Below are 25,747 nucleotides of genomic sequence, written 5' to 3'. Positions count from 1 at the left end.
ACAGGAAATGGGACCGCCAGCTATGTGTGGGTCAGTCCCGCATGTGCAATTAGGATGCGCCCACCACACTGGCAGGCACAGTCCACATTTTTTGCATTGCGGCGGGTGGTGCTGTCAGCAGCACCCGCCGCAATGCAAAAAAGGCATGTGTGCATTTGCATGCACTACGTGGCAGGCACCGCACGGTGCCTGCCACGTCGTCCATGTAAATACAAGGGGGTACCATAGGTACCCCCCATGTGCCCTCCCACCGCTCCAACATCCTGGGGCCCGCAGCGGGCCCCCAACTGAGGAATCTGCATTCCTTTCCGTGGCAGCAATGCTGCCATGGAAAGGCTGCTTCCCGCTCACATTGTAATATGGATGGCGGTGGCCATATTCAACCCTTTTATGCCCAGTCGACTTGCCGACCGGGCGGAAAAGCAGCGGACGGTCTTCCCGTCCACTGCGGTACCCCCTGCCATCATAATATGGCGGGGGAAATGGGAGGCGGGTGGGGATGATGTCGGGCGGATCGCCACCGCCATTCAGGCGTTGGCGATCCGCCCGACTTCATAATAGACCCCTTAGTGTCTTAAATGCTCCCTGGGTCACAAAAAGGCTGCCATCCGGTAAGGGGGTAAAAATCATGATGGCCCCTGGATATGAGGGCAGGGAGGGGGCAGAGGATGAGGGCAAGGTAGGATGTAGGCAGGGAATACAGGTCGGTCAATCAGAGACAATTAAGTGTATGAAATGACACTCCAATAAACCAGTGCACATAGAACACAAATCCAAAAGAAACATACTAATGCAAGATACAAAATACAAAAAATACAAAATAATTTAGATATAAATGAAGTTCCTTGTCTGGTAAGTGCAGAACATAGGATGGATGTTCCTGAAGAAAAGGGTAGGTAACCCGTGACTATCATCAGACCAATATCATCAGACCACTTGTAATGTGCAGAGTGATTCTTTTATGTTGTAATGCATTCTTGAAATGCCACTCTTCACTACACCTCTGTGTGTGAACAAGACCACTAGTCTCTCAAAAGGTGTCAGGCAGGGTTTATGATGGAATAAATCCCCCTTCGCCCTTCCACCTCTGTATTGTTTACTGCCTGAGAATGTGCTGGAGGACTGTGTGTATGGTATTGAATCACCGGCATGCTCCGCCAGTTAGCGCGCCACCTTCTTTGAATCTAGCATTTTTTACTTTGGATATATATATATATGTACCTGCGCCTCCTAACTAGTAACCTACGGAGGTTGGTGGCTGAAAGTAGGGGCCATTAAGTTCCGGACATTTGAATTTTGGCGTGTTTCCCCACTGCACTGCATTGAAATACCAGCGTGTTGCATTTTGGGGCTGGTAGTCCTTTTCATTTACGCATGCAAGGGTAATCAAGTGCAGGTGAGCCCACCACCACTGGGGAAGGAGGAGCCTACTTAAAAGAACTGATAGTGAGTTTTCACGCTGCTGGGATTTTGACATTTGAAAAAGGCATTCTGCCAAAACCGGTCCTGCTCATTTCCCATTAAAACAACGAATGAAGCCCCGCTGTGTCCTGTGTTCTCTACTCTGAACGGAGGAGAAGTTGTTTGGATTTTAGCACGTTACCTATGGCGTGCACAGAGGACCCTTTCAATCTGTGGTCACGGACACATGAGAAACCTTTTTATCTTTGCCGAGGTATCGGAATATTCTGTGACCCGCCACCGCAGCTTCCGAGGTGCCATGAATTGGCTGATTACAGCGGGCCTATATTGTGCGGAGAAACGCCCGTACTGTACCTGCGCCTCCTAACTAGTAACCTGCGGAGGTTGGTGGCTGAAAGTAGGGGACATTAAGTTGCGAACTTTTGAATTTTGGCGTGTTTCCCCACTGCACTGAAATACCAGCGTGTTGCATTTTGGGGCTGGTACTCCTTTTAATTTACGCATGCAAGGGTAATCAAGTGCAGGTGAGCCCACCACCACTGGGGAAGGAGGAGCCTACTTAAAAGAACTGCAAGTGAGTTTTAACGCTGCTGGGATTTTGACATTTGAAAAAGGCATTCCGCCGAAACCGGTCATGCTCATTTCTCATTAAAACAACTAATGAAGCCCCGCTGTGTCCTGTGTTCGCTACTCTGAACGGAGGAGAAGTTGTTTGGATATATATATATATATATATATATATATATATATATATTCAAAAATAACTGCTCCGCAATTGAGAACACCCACACAACTTTCACTTGAACCTTCTTTATTCCCAGAGCCGCCGCAGATTCAGGAAGGAAACCACAGCGTAGTATGACACCATTTGCCTACGCGTTTCGAGAACAACTCCCTTCTTCATGGCATGGCGTTAGTGGGGAAAATAGCAGCGTGCACAATGTTCCTCTCAGGTGAAATAGTGAGTTCAGGTCCCGCCCTAATTGGTGGGTCTCTCGCAAAGCACCCTGGTTCAGGTAGTCATGGGCAATATATCAAATCCATAGTGGGTGCAGTTTACATTATTCCTTAAGGTAATTGCCCGTTGGGTCGCTGGTGATCCCCCTTCTTTATCTGTTGCGTGACTTGCGCTCCGTAGAACAGGTAAGTTGTCCCGTATCTTGTGTCCCATGCTTGAGACACCCGGGTGAATCTGCGGCGGCTCTGAGAATAAAGAAGGTTCAAGTGAAAGTTATGTGGGTGTTCTCAATTGCGGAGCAGTTATATTTGAATATTAAGTGGCCAGCTAGGGTCACGAGAACAACCCCTCTGTGTCCACAGACCCGGGTGTCTCATGCATGGACACAAGATACGGGACAACTTACCTGTTCTACGGAGAGCAAGTCACGCAACAGATAAAGAAGGGGGATCACCAGCGACCCAACGGGCAATTACCTTGAGGAATAACGTAAGCTGCACCCACTATGGATTTGATATATTGCCCTGGACTACCTGAACCAGGGTGCTTTGCGAGAGACCCACCAATTAGGGCGGGACCTGAACTCACTATTTCACCTGAGAGGAACATTGTGCACGCTGCTATTTTCCCCACTAACGCCATGCCATGAAGAAGGGAGTTGTTCTCGAAACGCGTAGGCAAATGGTGTCATACTACGCTGTGGTTTCCTTCCTGAATCTGCGGTGGCTCTGAGAATAAAGAAGGTTCAAGTGAAAGTTGTGTGGGTGTTCTCAATTGCGGAGCAGTTATTTTTGAATATATATATATATATATATATATATATATATATATATATATATATATATATATATATATATTTACACACATATACATGTAAATATATTGTATATGTGATATGCATGTGTATATTGTGTATTTCTTAACCACTTCCATGCTAATGACAAGGCCAGCTCGTCATGCAGTTTACTGGAGCTGTGCTTATGACGAGCTGACCTTGTCATGAACAATGGGTTTCCAGGATGCTCAGCACCCAGCGGGAATTGCCTTAGCATTGAAGGTGTTAATAAACATGAAAATGGTTATATTACGAATGTCAGCTGTAAGTGATAGCTTGGGTTTACATCTGTGCACAGAATATTACGTGTAGTTCATTAAATGATGAAGAAGCTGCAGTGAAGACCATTTTAGACCTTGATGCCTCATCCCCAGGGACAGAGATGAACTGCTGATGAACTGCAGCACCTTTTTAGTAAGCTTCACCACGTCTCAGTGAAAGACAAATGTCATGAGGGATTGATTTATTTACTACAGTGTTAAGTAATTGGAGATAACATCCATCCAAGCTGTTTTATCAGCAACTGTCATGCTCATTGATTCTCATGAAGTGGCAGTTAATTGGGTTTCACGGGTCTATAATAAGCAGTGGTTTAGTTCTGGTACATCAGAAGGTGCTTCCTCTAAGGGACCTTCATAACCTGTGGTTACCCATGTGCTATTCATTAGATGAATGTGAATATTATTGGTGTAACTAAAATATAGAATTATTACACACTATACATAATTATTAATCAATTAAAATATTAATCAAAATGAATAACTAATTACAAATAATTATTACTTAATTAAATTCCCACCCTATACCCCTACATACTGAGCAACCTGCAGCTAAAATAAATCAGAAGCAAAATAAGTATTCCAAACTGTACATAATTAATATCAATTACACACACACTTAAAAATTATTAATTGTTACTTAATTAACTTCCCACCCTATCCCCCTACAAACCCAACAACCGGCTACAACACTATAAATTACTATTAGCAATAAGATTATAAAAATCTAAATTACCTAATATTACAAAGTATACTTAAAAAATCTATAACATTTATACAAACAATAATAACACAAAACATTAATATATAAATGAAAACATGTTAAAATTATAAAATAAATATTAGAAACTCATTATTTTGTCCATTTACCTTTGTGAATAGGCTCCCTATTGTCTCCAATACAATAGACATGGAGAGGTTTGCAGAGAAATACTAAATACTATATAATGTCAAAGAACCAACACTTCCAAATAGTTTTCTTTCTGTATTGCTTCACTTTACTCTTAAATGCATCATCACCATGAGCATTTGTATTTTTCACTTTACTGCCTATATTTGTGTGTGTGTTTGTATGTGAATATATTTACTTTATTCTATACATAGAAAATGGCAGGCCTGCAGCAAGCACAATCAGGTTAATTGTATGGACTACAGCTACCTTCTCGGACTCCTGAAGCAGATTGAAGATCAATGGGACCCTCAGATGTGCCAGAAAGAGCAAGTAAGAACTGCTGTTATACAGTTATTTCAGACAGAATGAGTACCTTGGAGAGAAACACCAGGTAAACTTTGTTTTACTTATCTGTATATGGAAACCTTGGCTGGATGAGTTGCTTGAAATCGACATCGACTGTGATAAAACGTAAGAGCTTTACTTTGATTCTGAAACCTGCCTGTTAATTCCTGTACTGATATTGCATACAATATTCCTATAAATTCAGTGCAGAAACATGGTAAATGTTACATTGAAAGCATTTTCTGTTTGTATTCAATAGGGTGATATATTGTTGTCTGATCAGGAAATGAACTGATGGATTCAGTGATGTTCACAAACAGTTTTAATACATATAACAGTTTTACTGTGTAGTAAGTCGGATCTCTGCTATGTAATAGGATATGATAAAACTTGAAGGGTGCACTTTCAGATAGTGGGTTTTATGCTTTATTTGTCTTCTTAAATGGTCAGCATAGCTACCTACATCTATCACACTAGGATCTAATGTAACACATTCGCCATTCTATTTTTCCATGAATATAAAACACATCTTACTTCCTAAAAATCAGAGTCTACCTAATGTGTTATAGTTGTGATTTTGAGTATAAGAAAATTTAAAAATGAAGAAATATTTTAACTTTACAAGAAATATCTATTCAACTTAAATTGATCACTTTACTATTCAGCACAGAAGAAATGTTAGGACACATTGCCCTATGCAAGTTTAAATATACACTTTTTTGCTGCTTTGAAATATAGAATGAACCAAAGAATCTTATTTTCATTCAATGCTACACATCATTTTGGCATGTAACAATAATGCAGAAATAGATTGTGAAATTATTGCTGCCAATGTCTAAAGACACTGTTCCTTATACTTTAAAATGATTGTCTGTGTAATAGAGATGTCAACAAATACATCCAAGAATCACATTTTAAAAAGTCCAACATTATTTTGCACCATTTTTAATGATAGCTATTGACCAATGCTTTTTCAGAGCTTTCAATTTGAATAGTGGAAAAATATATTTTTTGTCAATTTACACAAACACAGCAAAACAGCGTGAATATTATTGATCCATATTTTCAATGTGCAAACCTGTTTGCCCTTTTGCCTAGTAGCAGCAAACATTAAACAAATTGTTAAAAGATTAAAAAATACCCGACATTAAAAATATAAAATATATATTAAAATTTTTCAAATACAGCGTAAAAATATAGGGCCTGATTCACAAAGGTTAAAATTAAACATTTGTGTAAGTTTACTACTTTTTTGCTATTCACATGCTGCAAGTTAATAGTAAAGTTATGACTGTGGAAACTGTCATAAACTTACTATTAACTCATAGTTTATGAATAGCAAAAACTTTGGAAACTTACTCAACAATGTAAGTTTATAATTGTGAATCAGGCCCAGAAATGATACATTTACACATCGAAGCCTAATACAGCTACCTACGGTCTAAATAAAAATTCAGCATTATTGTAAAACCTCTAGGGCCCGATGTTACCGATTCATAAATACCGAATTTTACCGATTCGGTATTCATGAATCGGTAAATGTAATGTAGGTAATTTTTCGGTAAAAAATACCGAATCGGTAGGATTCGGTATTTACCAATTCTGTAATTACAGAATCGGTATTTGCTATTGAATCCTATGGGCCTTGAAGCCCATAGAATTCAATAGCAAATACCGATTCGGTATTTACCAAATCGGTAAAAATATCGAATTGCAAAGGGGGACAGGGTGTCACTTTGACTCCCTGTTGCACCCCTGTAACTGGCTTGTGCGCCATGTGGCATACATACATGCCCTTAGGGCATGTCTGTGTGCCACATGGCACAGGTGTACATGCACAGATGTGCATGTACACAAGAATTCGTTATTTACCATGCAATTGTATTGCATGGTAAATACCGAATCCTGAAAGCCCTGTAGCAGTGTTAAAAGTGCTACCTACATAGGAAAATACAGATTCGGTAATTTTACCGATCGGTATATTTACCGAATCGGTAAAATTTACAGATTCTGTAATTTTACAGAATCGGTAATTTTACCGATTTGGTAAAATTACGGATTCGGTAAAATTACCGAATCTGTATGTTTTCAGAGCCCCTACATACCAATGTCAAAATACCGGTCGGAAACGGCCGAAAATCGGTATTTTGGGCCGATTCCGACCGGTATTTTGACACCTACATCTGGCCCCTAGTGAATAAAATTTCAATAGGCTGCTTGAAACAGTTCTCTCTTTTCACACCTTACATGTATTCAGAGCATCTTTCCGAATCTGAATGTTAGGTTTTTTACCCCAAAATATTTAATAACAAGCCAGCTCGGATGAAGGGCAAGGCTATTTACAGATGCTATTAACCAATTAAACTGTCTGTAACACAGCAGAGGTGTAGATATCTATATCTATATATATAGAGATATATATATATATATATATATATATATATATATATATATATATATATATATATATATCTCTATATATATATATATATATATATATATATATATATATATATATATATATATATCTCTATATATATATAGAGAGAGAGAGAGAGAGAGATATTGATATATCTATATATACTTTGTTATGTTAGAATTGCCAAGAGAAACCGTTACGGCTTACAGAGCCATTATTCTAACTTTACAGCATCTCATCAGATATGTTTTTGCTCTATGTATTTTTTTTCTCGATAATCCAGGAGCAAAGTTTAGCTGAAAGCCTTAACCTTTTCATCGAACACTGCTTCACACTTTTGCGGAATGTGCGAGACGCCTTTCCTGTCCCCAACCCTCTAGTAGTCACGCGCTTGGAATTCCTACTCAGGTAATGTAATATAATGGCAATTGAAAGTGAAAATGGTGACTCATATAGTTACAACTCTTTTTTTGCACTTTTAACCTGTCTTGTTTGGATCTGAGTTTTCATTAGCTGCGCTTTTTTCTGTTTTTTTGCCTCTGCTAGGTGTCTCAGTCAAATCCATGGCATGCAGGCTTTTAAAATGGTTTGCCCCTTTCATAATGAGCTTCACCTAGAAATTACCACTGTTGTAAAGGTATTTTATACTTTTGGATGTCTCTTTTTTCATTGTTCTGCTTAGAAAGCATAATGCATGATACTTTCAGACTCTGAGATATGGTATGCTTTAGATATTACAAAGAGAGGTCTGTTTTTTCTTACTACTATTGCATGTCTTCAGCTCTTGAGTTTACAGATAGTGGTAGAGTTAACAGACTGCACGTAAATGAAGCATCACCTTGTACACACACCACCTCCGTATATTAACGTATACTTCAAATGTGATTTTAGTATAGCTTTACATTCTATTGAATATGCAGGTTTAGGAGATGAAAACTTTGAAAGTTTAGAGGAGAGATTTGAAGAGAAAAAAAAGATGCAGAGTTGGAAGACTGCTCCTCAATAGCCACAATCAATACGTTTTTTAAGGATAAATATTGGCTATGTAAACAAATGCACTTTTGACTCCTTATCTTTAAATATGTCTTGTGTATATGTCCCAACCCCTGGTATGAATTCAGCCCTAGTGGCAAAAAGTAGGTAGCACTGGTACAGCATTGCTTTGTTTTTTGAAAAGCTTATAGGCTAGTATTTCATTAGCCCACAAGTCTGTACAAAGGAGAGTTCATTGTGATAAATACACTGCAAACACTTTCTATGTTCAGCGAAAGCCTGTTTCCCCTAATTGCGAGATTCAATAGTTTACAATCATAATTCAAGTCCCATCGTTCTTCAAGGCAACTGCTTGAAGTTTAGTTTGGTACATGCTAAAATTGTATCTGAAGATATGTATTTTAGATATCTGTTTTGTTCAGTCTGTTTTGTCACAAGGAAGCACACATGTAGGCACATGTTAAAGTTATGATTTAGTTCATGGCTATTTTCACACAATAGCACACATGGGTCCTGTGTTTAAATCAGAGTCTTTGAACAAAGGACAACAGATCTAAACCAGATCATTTCTTTGACTTGTGAAAACCCAAACATGGATTTACGAGGGAAGTAAACGGATATGTATAGTTGCAATTAAACCTGTTGAAAATGCTGGAGTTCTCCTCAATGCCTCAACAAAAACTTTCTGAAAATGGCTCTAATGCTCCAAAAAGATGTGATAGTACTCCAAATATTGCTGTGATGAGACATGCACAGACTTATACATCTATAGACGGTTCGATATCATCCCTACATGGGGAACTCTAGTGCATTCTATATATATACATGATCAATACGTGATGAGTGTGGTCTGCTAATGAATAAAGGAATGACTGTACCTGCACACATATAGTAGACGTGCGTCATCCTACAAAACTGACTACAGGATTAAAGAAACAAGTACTCTTTAGAGGACAATCTCAAACAAATCCATTCTGAACTTAACCAAAACAACCTCCTGGGCCTACTCTTACCTGGCTCTTTAATATGATTCAGTGTAGCCCTTCTGTGTTACGGTGCCTTCTAACCCACTGCACCATCAACACAAAACCAATGTAAATCAATCGGGAGGTTCTTATAGAGTGCTACTTGTCACCTCTTCCCCTATATAGGGCTGCCTCAATATTATGAATCCCTAACAGGCGAGAGAGCCACATCTGAAAGGAGGGGGCCGCAGTATCCTTCCAGCCTGCTGCCAGAATAATCCGTAGGATCACCACAGACATAAAAACAAACGCTTCTTCCTCCTTATTCAGATTTAGGTTGCTGTCATGCCCTAAGAGCATTAGGGTAGGGGATAGGATGATCTTAATACCTAGCAGCCCCTCCCAAAATATCTGGATATTAATAAAAATCTCTGATAACCTTTGGCAGTGATAAAACATGTGGGCAAGATCAGCTGACCCCTCAGAGCATCTAGGACATTTGTCATCTTCCCTCTTGCCCCACCCAAATAGCTTAGCCGGGGTAAAATATAAATTGAATACCGTCTTATAATGCTGGGCTCTCAAATTCGTAGAGCGGAACCATTTCCCAGCTAATTGGAGAGCCTTGTCTAGGTCAACGTCTGGGTCCCCTAATTTCACCATCCAAGCTGTTTCGATTTTATCCACATCATTTTGGAGAGTTGAAATTAGGGCTTTATAGATCTGCTTAATTTTAAAACCCCCACCCAAAACATACTCCATCACATTGTTTTTACCCCCTGGAGTGATGGGTGGTTTGATCCTTAATAGCGTTTGGTGTATCTGCAGGAATTTAAAGCCTTGCGAAGCTGAAATTCCAAATTTGCTCTTGAATCTCGTTAAAACTCAAAATCGGACTTCCACCAAACAGATCTCCCAATCTTCTGATTCCTTGGCCCTCCCACAATCTCCAAAGTCTATCCATACTAAAATATGGAAACAAACTAGAGTTCCAGAGTGGGGTATAATAATTAATTTTCGGGATTCCCAGATGCTTCTGGATACATTTCCAGACCCTCCAGGCGCTTTCCAATATCTTATATCTTTTTTTATTAAAATAGCGTTTGTCCGTTTTATGCAACAAGACACCGGTAGCTTCCTTGCCTATCAGCAGCTCAAAAATGGAAGGGGGGAATCTTAACCCTAAAGAAGAGTCAGACACACTTGATATGCCATCTAATAAGATAGCCATCTGACTGAAAAGACAACTCAACATATAAAATCTAATATTAGGAGCCGCTAACCCCCCCTTATCCGATGGATGTGAGAGCTACTTCATAGACTGTCTAATTTTCCCATATTGCCAGATGAAATTCGCAAAGGCTGCCTCTATAGATTTAAGCACTTCCTCCCCAACCACCAATGGGATAGTACGAAAAAGGTACAATATCTTGGGGAACATGGTCATCTTAATGACATTAACTCTGCCTATTGTAGACAGGTGTATACAATCGATTCTTTTTAACTTTGCCGTAATTGACTTAAGTGCTGGCAAGAAATTTTCCTTAACAATTAAATCTGCCTTGGAATTGCTCCTAACCCCCAAATATACTGCTGACTCCAGATATCTACCGTCCCGCTTAGGAATATTATTTGAGCAAATTATCTGGGTGTTTGATTCATTGAGATGGTATCCTGAATATTGACCAAATTCCGTAGTAATCCCTGTGAGGGCCGCCATAGCCTGCTCTCGTTCTGGCATTGTTATGGCCAGACCATCTGCATACGCCAATAATTTGGTTTCAAACCCATTGCACACCACTGGATTAATACTCTCACAGTCTAAGATGAATTTGACACACAAGAGGAGAGGGGGCAAGATGGCGGCCGCGTAGCTGGTCGACTGCTGGGCTAGTGGGCAGTGGCAATAGGTTCGAGGTTATGACCCTGCACTAAATGCAATACCTGAAGGAGAAACCGACATAGTAGACTTTACCCACCCCTCCCCACTTTCGCTTCGATCCCCCCCTGTTCCAGATGCTATATCGAAGCGATGTTCTGGGGGCCCTCCGCTTAGGCATAGTTTCACGCTCTCTCAAACGCCTAATTAAGGAATACCTGCGAGAGTTTCTTGTCCAGCTGATTGAGGGAAGAGACGGAGGAGTCTCCATGATGGCCCCGAAAGTTATGTCAGCGGCGGCTAAGGCGTCTGCAGCGGCGGCTGCCCGTAAGGCGTATGTAGGGAGCAGCGGATGCGGTGGCAAGTAGCAAGAGCACCTCGCCGCTAACGAACAAACTTCTCTCCCCGGACCTGCCGACACTCAGAAGAGGAAGAGGCGGAGCCTCGTCAAAGAGCCGGCCGGCGGGGCCCTCGGTTGTTGAACTCCTGCAGAGGGCGAAGGACTCAGCGGCTCCAGGGCTGGGTAGCCGTGCTGCGGACAACGGGAGCAGTACCCAATCTGACGAGGTGAGCCAAGCAGCCACCCAGGAGGTGCCTCTACAAGGCAGTATCGAGGGCGACAGTGAGGAAAAGAATAGAGCGACGGGCAGCAGTCTGCCCCCCGTGATTACCCTCTTGGAGACATCGGTAGGAACAAGGAGATTGTCCCCTAATTCTATATCTTTAGCACAACGGGAGGCCACAGACCAAGGCGTTGTGAGCAATAATAAGGGGGAGAGTGTTGAAAGTTCCGTGAACAACAGACTGGAGGTACAGAATATCGGACATCCCCAGGCCCAGGAATCTGGTAATCAGCCCCTATCTGGCTCTATAGTGAATACCTCAGTTGAGTTAGCAGGGGAAAATGACAGAGATGAGGTAGAAAAAGAGCCAAGTGATTGCTTCTTTCTCTATCTGAAGGAGCAGAATGGTCTGACAACATATTGAGCACATCGCAAGGGGGCAGTAACCTGAAGTCATATGGGGAGTACACCGAGGGTGAGCTTCCTCTAACAGCCGTAAAATCCGCGCAGCAGAATGGCATCCAGAATAAGGGGGCCCACAATAAGGGGAGGAGTGAGCTGACCTGGGATCATTCATCAGTTACCCCTCTCACAGGTGCTCCAAGGAAGGTACCTATGATAGAGGAAGGTGCCCCCCCTCTCTGGACATAATACATCAAGCCATCCTGGCTCACAGAGAGACAACTAGACAAGATAGCCAGAAAGCCCAGGCGGGGATGAGGAAAATGCAGGGGGTTGTGAGAAAGTTGTCCAAGGCATTTTCAAATCTGGGTGGTAGAGTTTCCGATTTGGAGGAAAGGATTGTCGGGACAGAAACAGACGCATCTAATGCTGTATCGTTGGTGGAGGCTCAGGGGGCTCAAATTAAAGACATTCAGTGGAAACTCGAAGAGTCCGAGAACAGACAGAGACGAAATAATCTTTGAGTGCTGGGCGTGCAGGAGGGTCTCGAAGGGTCTGATGCCAGACGGTATGTAATCGACCTTTTTAAAGTGGCCTTCCCAGAAGTGTCAGAATGGAACTGGGCGGCAGAGATCCAAAGGGCTCTTCGCATTCCGCTAAAACTTCGAGCACCGGCAAAAGAGGGGGACAGAACCCGGGCCTTACTAGTCTTCTTTGGAAACTTCCTCTTGCGTCAAGCGATCTATAATAAAGCAAGGCCGGATGCCAAAAGATCAAGCGGTGGGGTCTCTTTCTTCGTACGGCCCGACTTCTGTCATGTAACAGTGGAGAGGCGCTGGAGGTTGAGACATCTCATAAAACTGTTTTAAGACAAGAAAATTCAGGTGTATCTGGTCGACCCAGCGCAATTGAAAGTGATAAATAACGGTACCACATTATTCTTTGTGTCAGCGATTAAAGTCAAAGAATATCTGGACTCCCTGGCTAAATAAAGAACGATTTACCGACTTTTCAGGGACTAAAAGATAAAGAGTAGTTGGACTCCTTAGGGAAATAGAGTTGTTCTACGGATCTTTTTGCTATGTTGAGGGGGTAGGATGGGGAAGGGGAAATGGTATCATGTTTGAATATATATAAGGCTAGGGAGCAGGGTGGGGGATAGATTTTGTAGATAGGAGCTAGTTGTGAGGGTTTTCTCTATTGGGTTAGGTATGATATAGTTTTTTTCTTTTTGAAGATTTAAGGGTTTGATAGGGATAGATATTTACGGCAAGGTAGCCACTGCCCACTTACACAGCATACATCACATGCACAGACTTTTGTCTGAGCGTCCCAGTGGGGTGGAGCGGCATAATAAGCTAGGGAGGGTGAGGGGTGACAGGGGTGGTGGGAGGGTTGGAGGGGGGTTGGGGCGCACTCTTAAGGGGAGAAAAAATAAGATTACCCGGTACTATGGTTCATATTTGTTGACCACTATGCTATATGTATCAGTATCATATTGTGTTGGAAGGAGACAGTTGCTAGGTAGTTTTGTACCAAGAAGTAATGGGGATGCTTAAGATATGTTCTATCAATGTAGGAGGTCTGAATGATTGGTCTAAGAGGCAAATATTGGGGTATTTTGCAAGAGCTAATCAGTTAGATGTAATTTGTCTACAGGAGACCCACCTACCGTGAGCAAAAAAACATCTCCCAAAGGTTTTGACTTGCTGGCATGCTCTACCCAGACATCTACTATTAGAGGAGTGGCAATCCTGGGGAAACCATGTCTAGGTGGCATTGGCCGTTGTTTAGCAGATCCCTGGGGGCGATGGGTAATCGTTGAACTTAAGATTTGGGTAACGCTGTGCGTAATCTATGGATCCAATCAGGACGACCCAGAGCTGTTTGACAATCTAGAAATAGAATTGCCGAATTGGGTATCCCCCCTCATTTGCTGCGGGGATTTTAATATCCCTGCAGATCTCATGGAGAGTGATGGGACTAGTATTTATAGGGGAAGCAAGCCCAGGGTTTATGAAGCTTTGCGTTCTCTGATTGGGTCGTACAGTTTAATAGATGTTTGGGGGCATTAAGAGCAACATGATACAGTGTTTACATATTTCTCACACCCGCATAAGAAATATACTAAATTAGATTACTTTCTTATTTCATCTTCAGAGCTGTCGAGGGAGGGGGATTAAAAAACTTCCAAAACTCATCTCGGATCATAATCCTTTGATTTTATTATATGAAGTGGATAAAACCCCGAAGGTTAGCTCCAGATGGACATTTGAGAGGAGACTCTTGGTTAACTCTAAATTTATAGAGCACCTAAAAAAATGGGCTGGAGAATTTTTTGATGCAAATAGGTTCAGTGCCTCCCGCAATTGTGTCTGGGATGCTTTTAAGTCGGGATCAAGGGGGGAGACGTTTAGCTTCTCTTCCATGCAGAGGAAAGTAGACCGGAAAGAACATGAGGAATTGGTAGGGCAGCTTATGAAGGCGGAGGAGCTACATCTAAGGCATATTATAGGGGGAAATGAGACCGACCAAAGCCTTCAATTTTGTCTATTAAGGCTGACCTAAATAAATGGATAGCACAGAAAAATGCAGACGAATATCAGGTGCACAGGGGCGAAATGTATGAAACGGGGAAGCAGGCCGGAAAGCTTCTGGCATTGAAAATCAGGCAGGGATTCAGTGGGAATGTTATCTCTAAAATCCTTGAAGGGGATCAGGAGTTTGAAGAGCCAGCTGATATTCGTAGGTTGTTTAAGAACTTCTATCAACATCTGTACAGTGAGGGGGATAGGGCAGCATCGGCAGGTGTGGAGCAGGGTGATATTGGTCATAAGCTATCAGATCAGGATAAATTAACGCTCGAGGGCGACATGATTATAAGTGAAGTGGAAGAAGCTTTGCCAGATCTGGCGGCTGGGAAGGCTACAGAGCCTGATAACATTCCTATTGAGGTATACAAGTGCCTGCAGGATGTGTTAGCTCCGCTTATGTTGGATTTATTTAATGGTGTAATGTGCTCTGGAATTGTTCCTGAATACTGGAAAAGTACCAATATTGTTGTCTTTCATAAGAAGGGCAAGGATAAGGAAGAACCAGGCTCTTATCGCCTGATATCCCTCATAAATGCGGACACCAAAATTTATGTGAAGGTCTTGGCCAACAGGCTGGGAGGGATCATTGGCGGTCTACTCTACAGCACGGGTTTGTACCAGGTCGTGACACCACGGATCAGATCAGGCGGGCAATCACCCTATTTGATGCCCAGGCAGCTGTGGGGGGTCGGATCGCCATGATTCTTCTGGACGCGGAAAAGGCCTTCGATTGTGTCACCTGGAGCTATTTATAGAGGATATTGGAGCAGAGGGGCTTTGGCCCTAATATTTTGAGGGCTATAAAAGCAATGTATGTCGAGACAGTAGCAAAAATCCAACTAATGGGTGGTAGTCCTGAAGAAATTAACATATCTCGAGGGACCCGGTAGGGGTGCCCCTGCACGCCAATTTTATTCGCTCTGTACATCGACCCTCTGGTTAGAGCACAATTTTCATTCTATTATAAAGAAACTACAGTGGATTAAACGAGAATATTGAAGGGATGAGTTTTATCAGATATTCAAGTGCACTCACAGATAAACCACACCAAGGAGACAGAAGATCTAAGAGGCCTGAGAGCAGCTACTGTGACACAATAGACAAGGAGACTTTTATGGTGTGCTTGGCGCGTGCCAGTCTAAACATAACAGGGCTATATTAAGTTTGCAATTGGTCCACCGAGGTAACAGGTGGACCACTGAGAGATGTTGCCTGGTGCACTCAGAGGGATAAAAGGCCATTAATAAAAAGTGTTTCCCACTTAAAGTTCGACCTGTGCTCGTCTCCCCCCATCTGCCCAGCATGTCAGGTCATTGAGTGGTCTCTGCACAGCAGCAGCTGTCAAGAGCATTTATTATGGCTTCGCTCCTTACAGATGGCACTTTTTTATTAAAAAGGACTGTCAGACGAGGCAGAGGGTTTTCCTTTCTTGGTAAAAATATTGAACACATTTGTGGAATTTCACACAGACTCTAGCAACATGAGATTAAATCTGTCATATGTCAACCTTTTAATCTGACGAGTGTCGCCTTCCTGTATTTCTTATATGATATTGCTTCACTTGGTTGTCAGGCAGGCAAGGAGCTGTGTTGACAAATTGTTTTATGCAAAAAATGTGTCTGTGTATGTCAAAGGAAAAACAAGGGAGCTCAGTTTAATCATGGATTTTCACTGCAGACCTGAGATATTTTGTCAAATAAAAACAGTGGTGCAAACATCCACATATCTCTGTTACTGTTTTACTTGGAAGCTTTTAATGTCTCCATTGATGCTTGAATGCCCTCGACCAACCTCTGAATACCATACAATGATGGGGATCTCATGCATTTATGAGAGAAGCATCTTGTAATTGTGACTCATAATGCTAACTGTTGTCAACATGGGTCACTGCATATCCTAGTATAATTTTTGGGTGCATTACAACTGGCTGGTCTTACCACACTCCTTGCAAAATGTTTCATTTTACATGGAGAAACAAGTGTGTGCAGCTATCATTATATATATTTAGCTTCATAGCACATTTAGGGACAGTCACATTGTTAATTTACACAGAGGAGTGGTGATTAGCTGTAGCGAGTGAACACTTCATCGGTATGGTCCACAGAAGAATAGGTGGTGAATTACCCTTCTCATAGCACATGCTTTCGGAATCTACGGTGCATGTAAATGCCTATGGATGTATGTAGCACTCGCAATGGGAATCAACAGTAGTGTTTTGGGAACAACTCTACCGCTATTAGGAATCAGTAGCGTCTTGGGGAATGAAGATTCAACAATCAATGACACAAACATTGGTGGTTGGAATACGTGAATTAAAGTCAGCCACAGGTAATTACTCAAGGTTGCATTACATTCCATCATTTTGTAATTGTCTGTGGCATTACAGACTAAGTAACCATATGTAAATCAGTGTTGACCCTGTCCCAAAGGTCCTATCAAACCAGAACTGCTTGGCCATGGGACTCAAGGTATGCCTCAATCAAGAAGCCTAATAAGGAAAAAACCTTTCTGTAATCCTTTTTCTACTGTCCAGAACAGACGTGACCTAGTGTCTGGAGCTCACTAGTGCGTATGGGAGCACGACCATGGTAGATGGGCTTATTTTTGATGCAGTGACCAAAGACATGATGGACTGGAATGCACCCAAAGTGACTGAGATAATTCCAAGCATTCCATTCCTCACATCTTTCTTAGTATAATGCCGTAGGGATGATCGGTATGCCCAGGAATGGGCTTTAGGGTTCACTGCGCCTAGGAAGCTGAAATTCACTGATTTGACCCACAAAAGACCTGGCTTGGCTGTTCCTTTTAGAGTAAGACCAAGGCTGAATTGCTATTGCTGGGTCTAATCTGAGGTGGCATAATGGGCAAATGAAATGGTGGGTTGAAATAAAACCAGAGCGTTTGTTGGTGATTACTCTATTTGCAAGCATTCCTCCCATGACCTTTTTTGTCCTTGCTATGTTTTGCTTTACATACATAGCACAACATAAAGCATGTTGAACTTGGAATTGGAGGTAGAAATCTGCCCGTCCAGTTGAGGTGGGAGGGTAATCAACGATGCTTATGGTTAAGGTCAAGCCCACCCAACAACAATGGCAGATGGACCCCAGTGAGGCTAACCAAAGAGTTCTGACGTTTGGTTCCATGGGCCAAGGTTGACGTTTCACTGTTGAAGGAAGCCTTTGGTGGTGCAGGGGTACAGGAGCACAAAGTACTCTACAGCTAAAGGCTAATGAACATAATGACCAAAGCTACTTAGTAAAATATAAAAACAATGTATTTAATGGTTACCTTGGTAGTTATTTGCTGATTTTCTTTGGGAATTCAGCAGGCTTTTTAATATATATGCAGTTACTCCGACCACAAGATGGAAAACTCAATAGTTTACCATGACAGAGTCCTGTCCGTTAATTTGTGTCCACCTAAAGCTGGAATGGTGGCTGAAGACTGGACAGGATCTAGATATCAGGGTTTCTTTTATACTTCTTTGTTTATTTTTATTATCACATTTCCAAGATTCTTGACATGCTGACGTGAACCCTACCTAAACCATCACAGGAATTATTTGCCAACTGCTGAAAGAGTCTTTACCTCATCTCCTCCAGGAATCATAAGTCTATCCACATAATAATTTGATATCTCATTCTACAATATGCCTTTAAAGAATTGTTGTCACTAGTTTAACTATTTTTTCACTCAGTTTTATTACACAATGAACAACCTCTTAAAATGCATGAGTCTTTATCTCTCTTGTAGAGAAGAGATCGATATTTAACATTTAATCATCGATGCATTTTAAATTCATTACTACTTTTCATGATTTGCACTCCCAAGATTTTATTTCTAAAATTCAAACATTATATAACTTACAACAACACCTAACTAGGGTTTACATACGTTCAAGTTCAAGTTCAAGTTCAGGGATTTATATAGCGCACTACTCACCCAGAGGGTCTCAAGGCGCTTGGGGAGGGGGTTAATTATTTATTGAATAGCCAGGTTTTAAGTTCTTTTCTGAAGGATATGTGGTTCTGCGTAAGGCGGAGGTGAGTGGGGAGTGAGTTCCAGGACTTGGCTGCCATGTAGGAGAAGGATCTTCCTCCCATGGTGGCTCTTTGGATGCGTGGAACTGCGGCGAGGGCTTGATTGGAGGATCTTAGTTGGCGGGTGGGAGTGTAGAAGGAAAGTCGGGTGTTGAGGCATTCTGGTCCTATATTGTAGAGGGCCTTGTGTGCATGGGTGAGGAGACGGAACGTTATTCTCTTGTTGATGGGAAGCCAGTGGAGGTCTTTCAGGTGACCGGTAATGTGTTCTTGGCGAGGGATGTCCAAAATGAGTCTCGCTGATGCGTTTTGGAAGCGTTGGAGTTTTTTCTGTAGTTTGGCTGTGATTCCGGCGTAGAGGGTGTTTCCATAGTCTAATCGACTCGTGACCAGTGCGTGGGTGACAGTCTTTCTTGTCTCGGAGGGGATCCAATGGAAGAATTTTTTGAGCATACGAAGTATGTTGAAAAAGGAGGAAGAGACGGCGTTGACTTGCCTGTTCATCGAGAGTGAGGAGTCTAGGATGAAGCCAAGGTTACGTGCGTGGTCTGTGGGTATAGGTGCTGTGCCCAGAGCCGAGGGCCACCAAGAGTCGTCCCAGGCAGAGGGGGATGATCCTAGGATGAGGACCTCTGTTTTGTCTGAGTTACGTTTTAGGCGGCTGTTTTTCATCCATTCGGCTACTTCTTTCATGCCTTCGTGAAGATTGGTTTTGGCGGTGTTAGGGTCATTGGTGAGGGAGAGGATCAGCTGGGTGTCGTCAGCGTAGGAGATGATGTTAAGGTTGTGTTGACGCGCGATGGGTGCGAGTGGACTCATGTAGACGTTGAAGAGGGTGGGACTGAATGATGATCCTTGTTGTACTCCGCAGATGACTTCGGTGGCCTCTGATTTGAATGGGGGAAGTCGGACTCTCTGGGTTCTCCCGGCGAGGAATGAGACGATCCAGTCCAAGGCTTTTCCTTGTAAGCCGATGTTGCTGAGGCGTTGTATGAGGGTGCTGTGACAGACTGTGTCGAAGGCGGCGGAGAGGTCGAGTAGGATGAGGGCCACTGTTTCTCTGTTGTCCAGTAGCATTCGGATGTCGTCTGTCGCTGCAATGAGGGCGGTTTCGGTGCTGTGTTTGGCTCGAAAGCCGGACTGTGATGGGTCGAGGAAGTTGTTGGATTCAAGGAAGGCGGCGAGCTGGCTATTGACGGCTTTCTCAATGACTTTGGCAGGGAATGGGAGGAGGGATATTGGGCGGTAGTTCTTAAGTTCAGAGGGGTCTGCTGTGGGTTTCTTCAGGAGGGCGCTGAGTTCGGCGTGTTTCCAGCTTTCTGGGAAGGTAGCGGAGTTGAAGGAGCAGTTGATGACATCACGGAGATGGGGTGCGATGATGGAGTCTGCTTTGTTGAAGATGTGGTGGGGACAGGGGTCGGTTGGCGAGCCAGAATGGATGGAGTTCATTAGGTGGATGGTGTCTTCAGTGGTGATTGGGTTCCAGGCGCTGAGGCTGTTAGAGGGCGGTTTAGGTTCGGAGGGGGGTGGAGAGGAATGTTCATTGGAAGTGCTTTCGAAACTGTTATGTATGTCGGCAATCTTGTTGTAGAAGAAGGAGGATAGCGAGTCGCAGAGGTCTTGGGAGGGAGTAATGTCGTTTGCGGCTGCGGTGGGGTTGGTGAATCCTTTGACGTTGTTGAATAGTTCCTTGCTGTTATGGGCGTTGTTGTTGAGTCGGTCCTTGAATGCTGATTTCTTGGTTGATCGGATCAATTGGTGGTGTTTCCGGGAGGCTGTCTTGAAGGTGGTCATGTTGTCGGTGGTTGGATTTTTTCTCCATGTTTTCTCGAGTGTTTCTTTGATTTCTTAAGTTCGTCGTTGAACCAGGGGGCCTTTTTGCTGCCCTGTTTGGTTTGGTGGTTTTTCAAGGGTGCTAATTCTTCAACGCTGTGAGTGATCCATTGTTTGAGTTTGGTGGCCGCTTGGTTTGGGTCCGATGAGAGGGCGGGAATGTTTTGGTTGAGCGATGTGAGGAGTTGGTCGATGGTGATTTTGTTCCAGTTTCTTCGGGGAATAGGTTGTGGGGGGTTGTGGGTCAGGGTAGTTTTGTAGCTGAAGTGAATACAACTATGGTCCGTCCAATGGAGAGCTGTGGTGCGATCGAAGAAGATGTGTTTGCTGGAGGTGAAGATTGGGTCGAGCGTATGTCCGGCTACATGGGTGGGGGTGTCAACAAGTTGTTTGAGTCCGAGATTGGCCAGGTTGTCCAGAAGGGTGGTGGTGTTGCTGTCGTTTTTCTTTTCCAGGTGGAACTTGAGGTCTCCTAGTAGAATGTAGTTCTCGGAGGCGAGGGCATGTGGGCTGATGAAGTCAGTGATGTCTTCGCTGAATTGTTTACGGGTTCCTGGCGGCCTGTAGAGGAGGGTGCCTCTAAGTGTGGTCCTGGGGTCGGTGTGGATCTGGAAGTGGAGGTGTTCTGCGGTTGCAAGGTTAACGTCGGAGCTGGTCGTGATTCTGATGGTGTTCTTATGGACGATGGCGATGCCTCCCCCTGTTTGGTTGGCGCGGTCTTTTCTGATGATCTTGTAAGTGTCCGAGATGGCTATGGTGATGTCTGGTGTTGATGATGTGTTCATCCAGGTTTCAGTAAGGAAGACCACGTCCAGTGAAGCAGTGTCGAGTAGGTCCCAGATTTCAGTGGCGTGTCTGTGGACCGAGCGGGTGTTCAGCAGGATGCACTTCAGGTGGTTAGAGTCGGAGTTGTGTTTGGGGTTAGTGGATTTGGTGTGGGTCTTGATGCTGGTAAACTTGCAGGAGTGGCAGGCGAAGGGACCGTGGGTACGTCCTGGGACAGCATCGTAGCATTGTGTTGATCGGCCGCGTTGAGGGCTAGGAGGGTCGAGGCGTCATACATTAAGCGGGAGGAGTGCGGGTTGTGGAGCCCAGTTGTTCTGGCGCCGGGCGTGGTCCAGGCGCGGACGGGCGTAGACGGGCTTACCTTTGGCGCACCTTCGGCACGCATGGGGCGCGACCGCTGCGCGTGAACGCTGCGCGGAAAGACATCTGTCATATGTAGGTGTTGGGAGAGGCAGGGTCAGCTGGGAGGCGGGCGCGGGGTGGAGCTACGATCTAGGAAGCACAACAAACAACAAAATGGCTGCGAGTAGGAGAAATCGAAACTGGGCGAGCCTGGGGGATAAACGGAGGTACAATGGGGCATAAAGTAAAGTACTATTCAGACAACTATGCGCAGACTTAAACAATACAGTACAGAGATGGTAAAACGCACAATGCACAAATTCGCTACAACATGTAAAAACGAGCAATGCAGGCAGTGGCAGTAATGCGGGGGAAAGGTCGCGCTGAGGACTCAGCTGGAAGGCGCTACGATACCGCGGGACAGCTTTCAAGCGCTCTCTGGTCACGGAGTCAACAAGCCTTGGGAGCGTGGGGGAGCGGCCTCTTCCGAACAAGTCAGGAGAGTCACGGCGCGTGGATGGTGGGGCAGATCCACAACTATCTGTGGGAGGCAGGATCAGCTGGGAGGCGGGCGCGGGGTGGAGCTACAGTCTAGGAAGCACAACAAACAACAAAATGGCTGCGAGTAGGAGAAATCGAAACTGGGTGAGCCTGGGGGATAAACGGAGGTACAATGGGGCATAAAGTAAAGTACTATTCAGACAACTATGCGCAGACTTAAACAATACAGTACAGAGATGGTAAAACGCACAATGCACAAATTCGCTACGACATGTAAAAACGAGCAATGCAGGCAGTGGCAGTAATGCGGGGGAAAGGTCGCGCTGAGGACTCAGCTGGAAGGCGCTACGATACCGCGGGACAGCTTTCAAGCGCTCTCTGGTCACGGAGTCAACAAGCCTTGGGAGCGTGGGGGAGCGACCTCTTCTGAACAAGTCAGGAGAGTCACGGCGCGTGTTTGGTGGGGCAGATCCACAACTACCTGTGGGAGGCAGGGTCAGCTGGGAGGCGGGAGCGGGGTGGAGCTACGGTCTAGGAAGCACAACAAACAACAAAATGGCTGCGAGTAGGAGAAATCGGAACTGGGCGAGCCTGGGGGATAAACGGAGGTACAATGGGGCATAAAGTAAAGTACTATTCAGACAACTATGCACAGACTTAAACAATACAGTACAGAGATGGTAAAACGCACAATGCACAAATTCGCTACAACATGTAAAAACGAGCAATGCAGGCAGTGGCAGTAATGCGGGGGAAAGGTCGCGCTGAGGACTCAGCTGGAAGGCGCTACGATACCGCGGGACAGCTTTCAAGCGCTCTCTGGTCACGGAGTCAACAAGCCTTGGGAGCGTGGGGGAGCGACCTCTTCCGAACAAGTAAGGAGAGTCACGTTACATTCCATCCCATTACTTTACATACCGTAAAACAATATCTCAAATAAATATTCATTTAAAAAGATTTTCCTGACTCGCAAGATCAACTGCTGTAAATTACGCAACACAATACATTTACCGCATTGTGTTTGGCATGGATGTATGATGTTACAACGCATGCTTTTACATCGCATGCCTTTACAACGCGGTTTTCACATCCCATACCATTACAACGCATAGCGCTTTTGGGTGTTGGATAGTGAATAGTTTAATTTACTATTCCAACTCCAGTCCCCGTGGACACTAGGGAAGGTTATTGGATAGTAAATTAACCTATTCCCTATCCTAAAGCGCCCCCCAGCGCAATGCGTTGTAATAGTTTGCGTTGTAATAACCGCGTTGCAATGATAGTGCGTTGTAAAAGTTTCGTTGTAAGTGATGTTTCCCGTTTGGCATCATGTGCTAGTGTCTCACTAACCTCTGTGGTGCTTTCCAGCCTATAGTCTCTATACCTTGTGTAAAACGGTGTGAACGCCATTAGCGCATGTATATTACTATGCTACAAGTGTGCAGTTGTCTTCTGTCTTCCTGGCCAAGAAACTTTACCTCTCCTGCTATTGTTGCTTTAAATCCACTCCCCCAACAGCTATTGCAAGCTTTCCTTTACTTCAAGTCCACACCTCTCATATTAATCTTATCCACTCAGACTACCTGCACATGACTCTCTGTGATAGTCAATGAAGGAAATCGCTGGAAAATTCAAAATCCATGATCTTTGTTTGGCCCGTTTCACCCATAGTCTTTCTTTTATTTTCTTAATGGCCACCATTCTGTGGCTTCTCTGAAGACAATTTTCACATACATCTTTCACAAGACTATTCCTGGTTGTCCACATCATAATTTCATGGTTCATCCACTTGAATACATCCATGTTCATTTTCAAGTGAATTTACATCCTACTTGAGCTGTACTGAAAGGGCACTTTCTGAATAGTGATAGGCAATATGCACTGTGCATCATTACTTAATTTTTCTAGTGATGGTCTGTGGGCAAAACTGCAGTGCTCTTTTTCATGCGGTATAAATGATGTCATTATATGTGTCCCACATAGAGTAAAACACCGTCAGACTACAAACCTCACAGTTTGTGAATTAAAAGTAAAGCCCAGAAGATGTTTCTCTGCATGAGCAGAGCCCAGATACAGAGGTATCTATACCAAATACAAAGTTATATATACAAATTGCTAATTAATCACTAATAACTATACTAATGTACTAATTAATATACTGATATTGGCTGCACTGATTGGTTGTATTACTAATATAGCTGAAGCCCAGATACACATCTATGTACACAAAGTTCAATGGTTAGTATATTAATTAATAATTATTGTATCAATGTTCTATGGGAAGGTCTGTCAAACAAAATGGGATACTATTATTTTATTTTTCAGTAAACGTACATATTACATATGCTATTTGGAAAGCGCACATACTGAACAGCCATAGCCAATATACACCGTCAACATTACAAAATGTGTCCAATGATGGTCTGTGGGCAAAATGCTGATGCAGTATAAATTAGTTCCACATATATGAAGATACTGACAGACTACTGGCTCACAATTTGTAGGCAAGGCCCTGAAGATGTTTCTCTGTATGCACAGGGCTTGAACTCCAGATACACTGGTATCTACACCAAGGGGCATATTTACAATATGTTGGCGTAGGGCAGTGCCACAAGCTTTCTTGCTGCACTGCCTTTCATAAAAAAAAGGCATTCCTGTCCTTTCTGCCAGTGCCGACACACAAACTGCAGCCGAGCGCCAACGTAGCCACCTTTGCCCCATGGTGCAAGGGTGTCTGTGTTGTTATCATGATTGCTTTTGTGCAGGAATGGATACTTTCATGCACAAAAACCAAATCAAAGAAAGTGTTTTCCTGCAGCACATGTGAAAAGAGAAAAAAAAGGAGAAATGTAAATGTTTCTCCTTATTACACCTGTTTTGGCAAGGCGTTAGTTTTGGAGTTGCACCAGATCTACCTATGCTGTATATCTGGAGCAGTGTAAAAAACCATGGGTGTTGCGCGGGAACACCAACAGTAACACCCATGAAACGCCCGTTCCATGCAGAGCAAGACATTGCCTTACTCCATATTTACAACGCCATAAAAAGCAACATAGGGTGACTTTGTGTGACCTTGTAAATATGCGCCGGAAAAGTGCGCCTCTGGAGTGTCACAAAAGTGACGCTCCGGCGGCGTAAAAGGGACGCAGAGGCATTGTAAATATGCCCGCAAGTTCAATGATTTAGTATAAAATGTATATGCTGGAATGATAAATTGAAGGGGAAATCATAGGCATTTAAGGGTAGGTTATACTTATATTTAACGTCTGGAGTTGCATTTAGTGACATTGGCATCATTAAAAAATAAGTAAAGTTTGATATTTTTTTCTTTCAGAAAGGAACATTAGAATGGTATGAGAAAAAACGTGACTACCTCAAATCTGAAGAAAAGGTATGTGTTGCACAAGGAAGAATTGCACAAATGTTTGCGGATAACAGTATGCAAGATCAAAAATGATTTAGAGACCATGAAAGTGATAAGCAGATGCATGAGTGAAGTATACGAGTTTGTCAGTTTGTCAGTGAGTAAATAAAAAGAAGGGATTTAGGGCCAGATGTACGATGGTATTTAGCATGCGCAAACGGGTTTGATACCCCTTTGCGCATGCTAAAAACCTGTGGTCAATGTACAAACACTATTTTGCAAGTCGCAAATTAATTGAGACTTGCAAAATAGTGTTTAGCAACTCGCTAT

General features: G+C 43.3%; 1 protein-coding gene across 1 annotated transcript in view; it reads left to right on the top strand.

The window, feature by feature from the left end:
• BAIAP3 (BAI1 associated protein 3) overlaps nt 1–25,747 on the top strand; it is a 1,057,809-nt gene that overhangs the window by 858,710 nt on the left and 173,352 nt on the right. The window contains exons 15-18 of the mRNA XM_078664937.1: nt 4,598–4,715; nt 7,433–7,557; nt 7,696–7,786; nt 25,388–25,444. Of these exons, the coding sequence (XP_078521063.1) occupies nt 4,598–4,715; nt 7,433–7,557; nt 7,696–7,786; nt 25,388–25,444 (391 nt within the window). The remainder of the gene's footprint in view (nt 1–4,597; nt 4,716–7,432; nt 7,558–7,695; nt 7,787–25,387; nt 25,445–25,747) is intronic.

The sequence above is a fragment of the Lissotriton helveticus genome, chromosome 10 (genome assembly GCF_964261635.1).
Source record: "Lissotriton helveticus chromosome 10, aLisHel1.1, whole genome shotgun sequence".
Lineage (NCBI taxonomy): Eukaryota > Metazoa > Chordata > Amphibia > Caudata > Salamandridae > Lissotriton > Lissotriton helveticus.
Note: the sequence above shows the minus strand (reverse complement) of the source record. Positions and strands in the feature narration are given on the sequence as shown.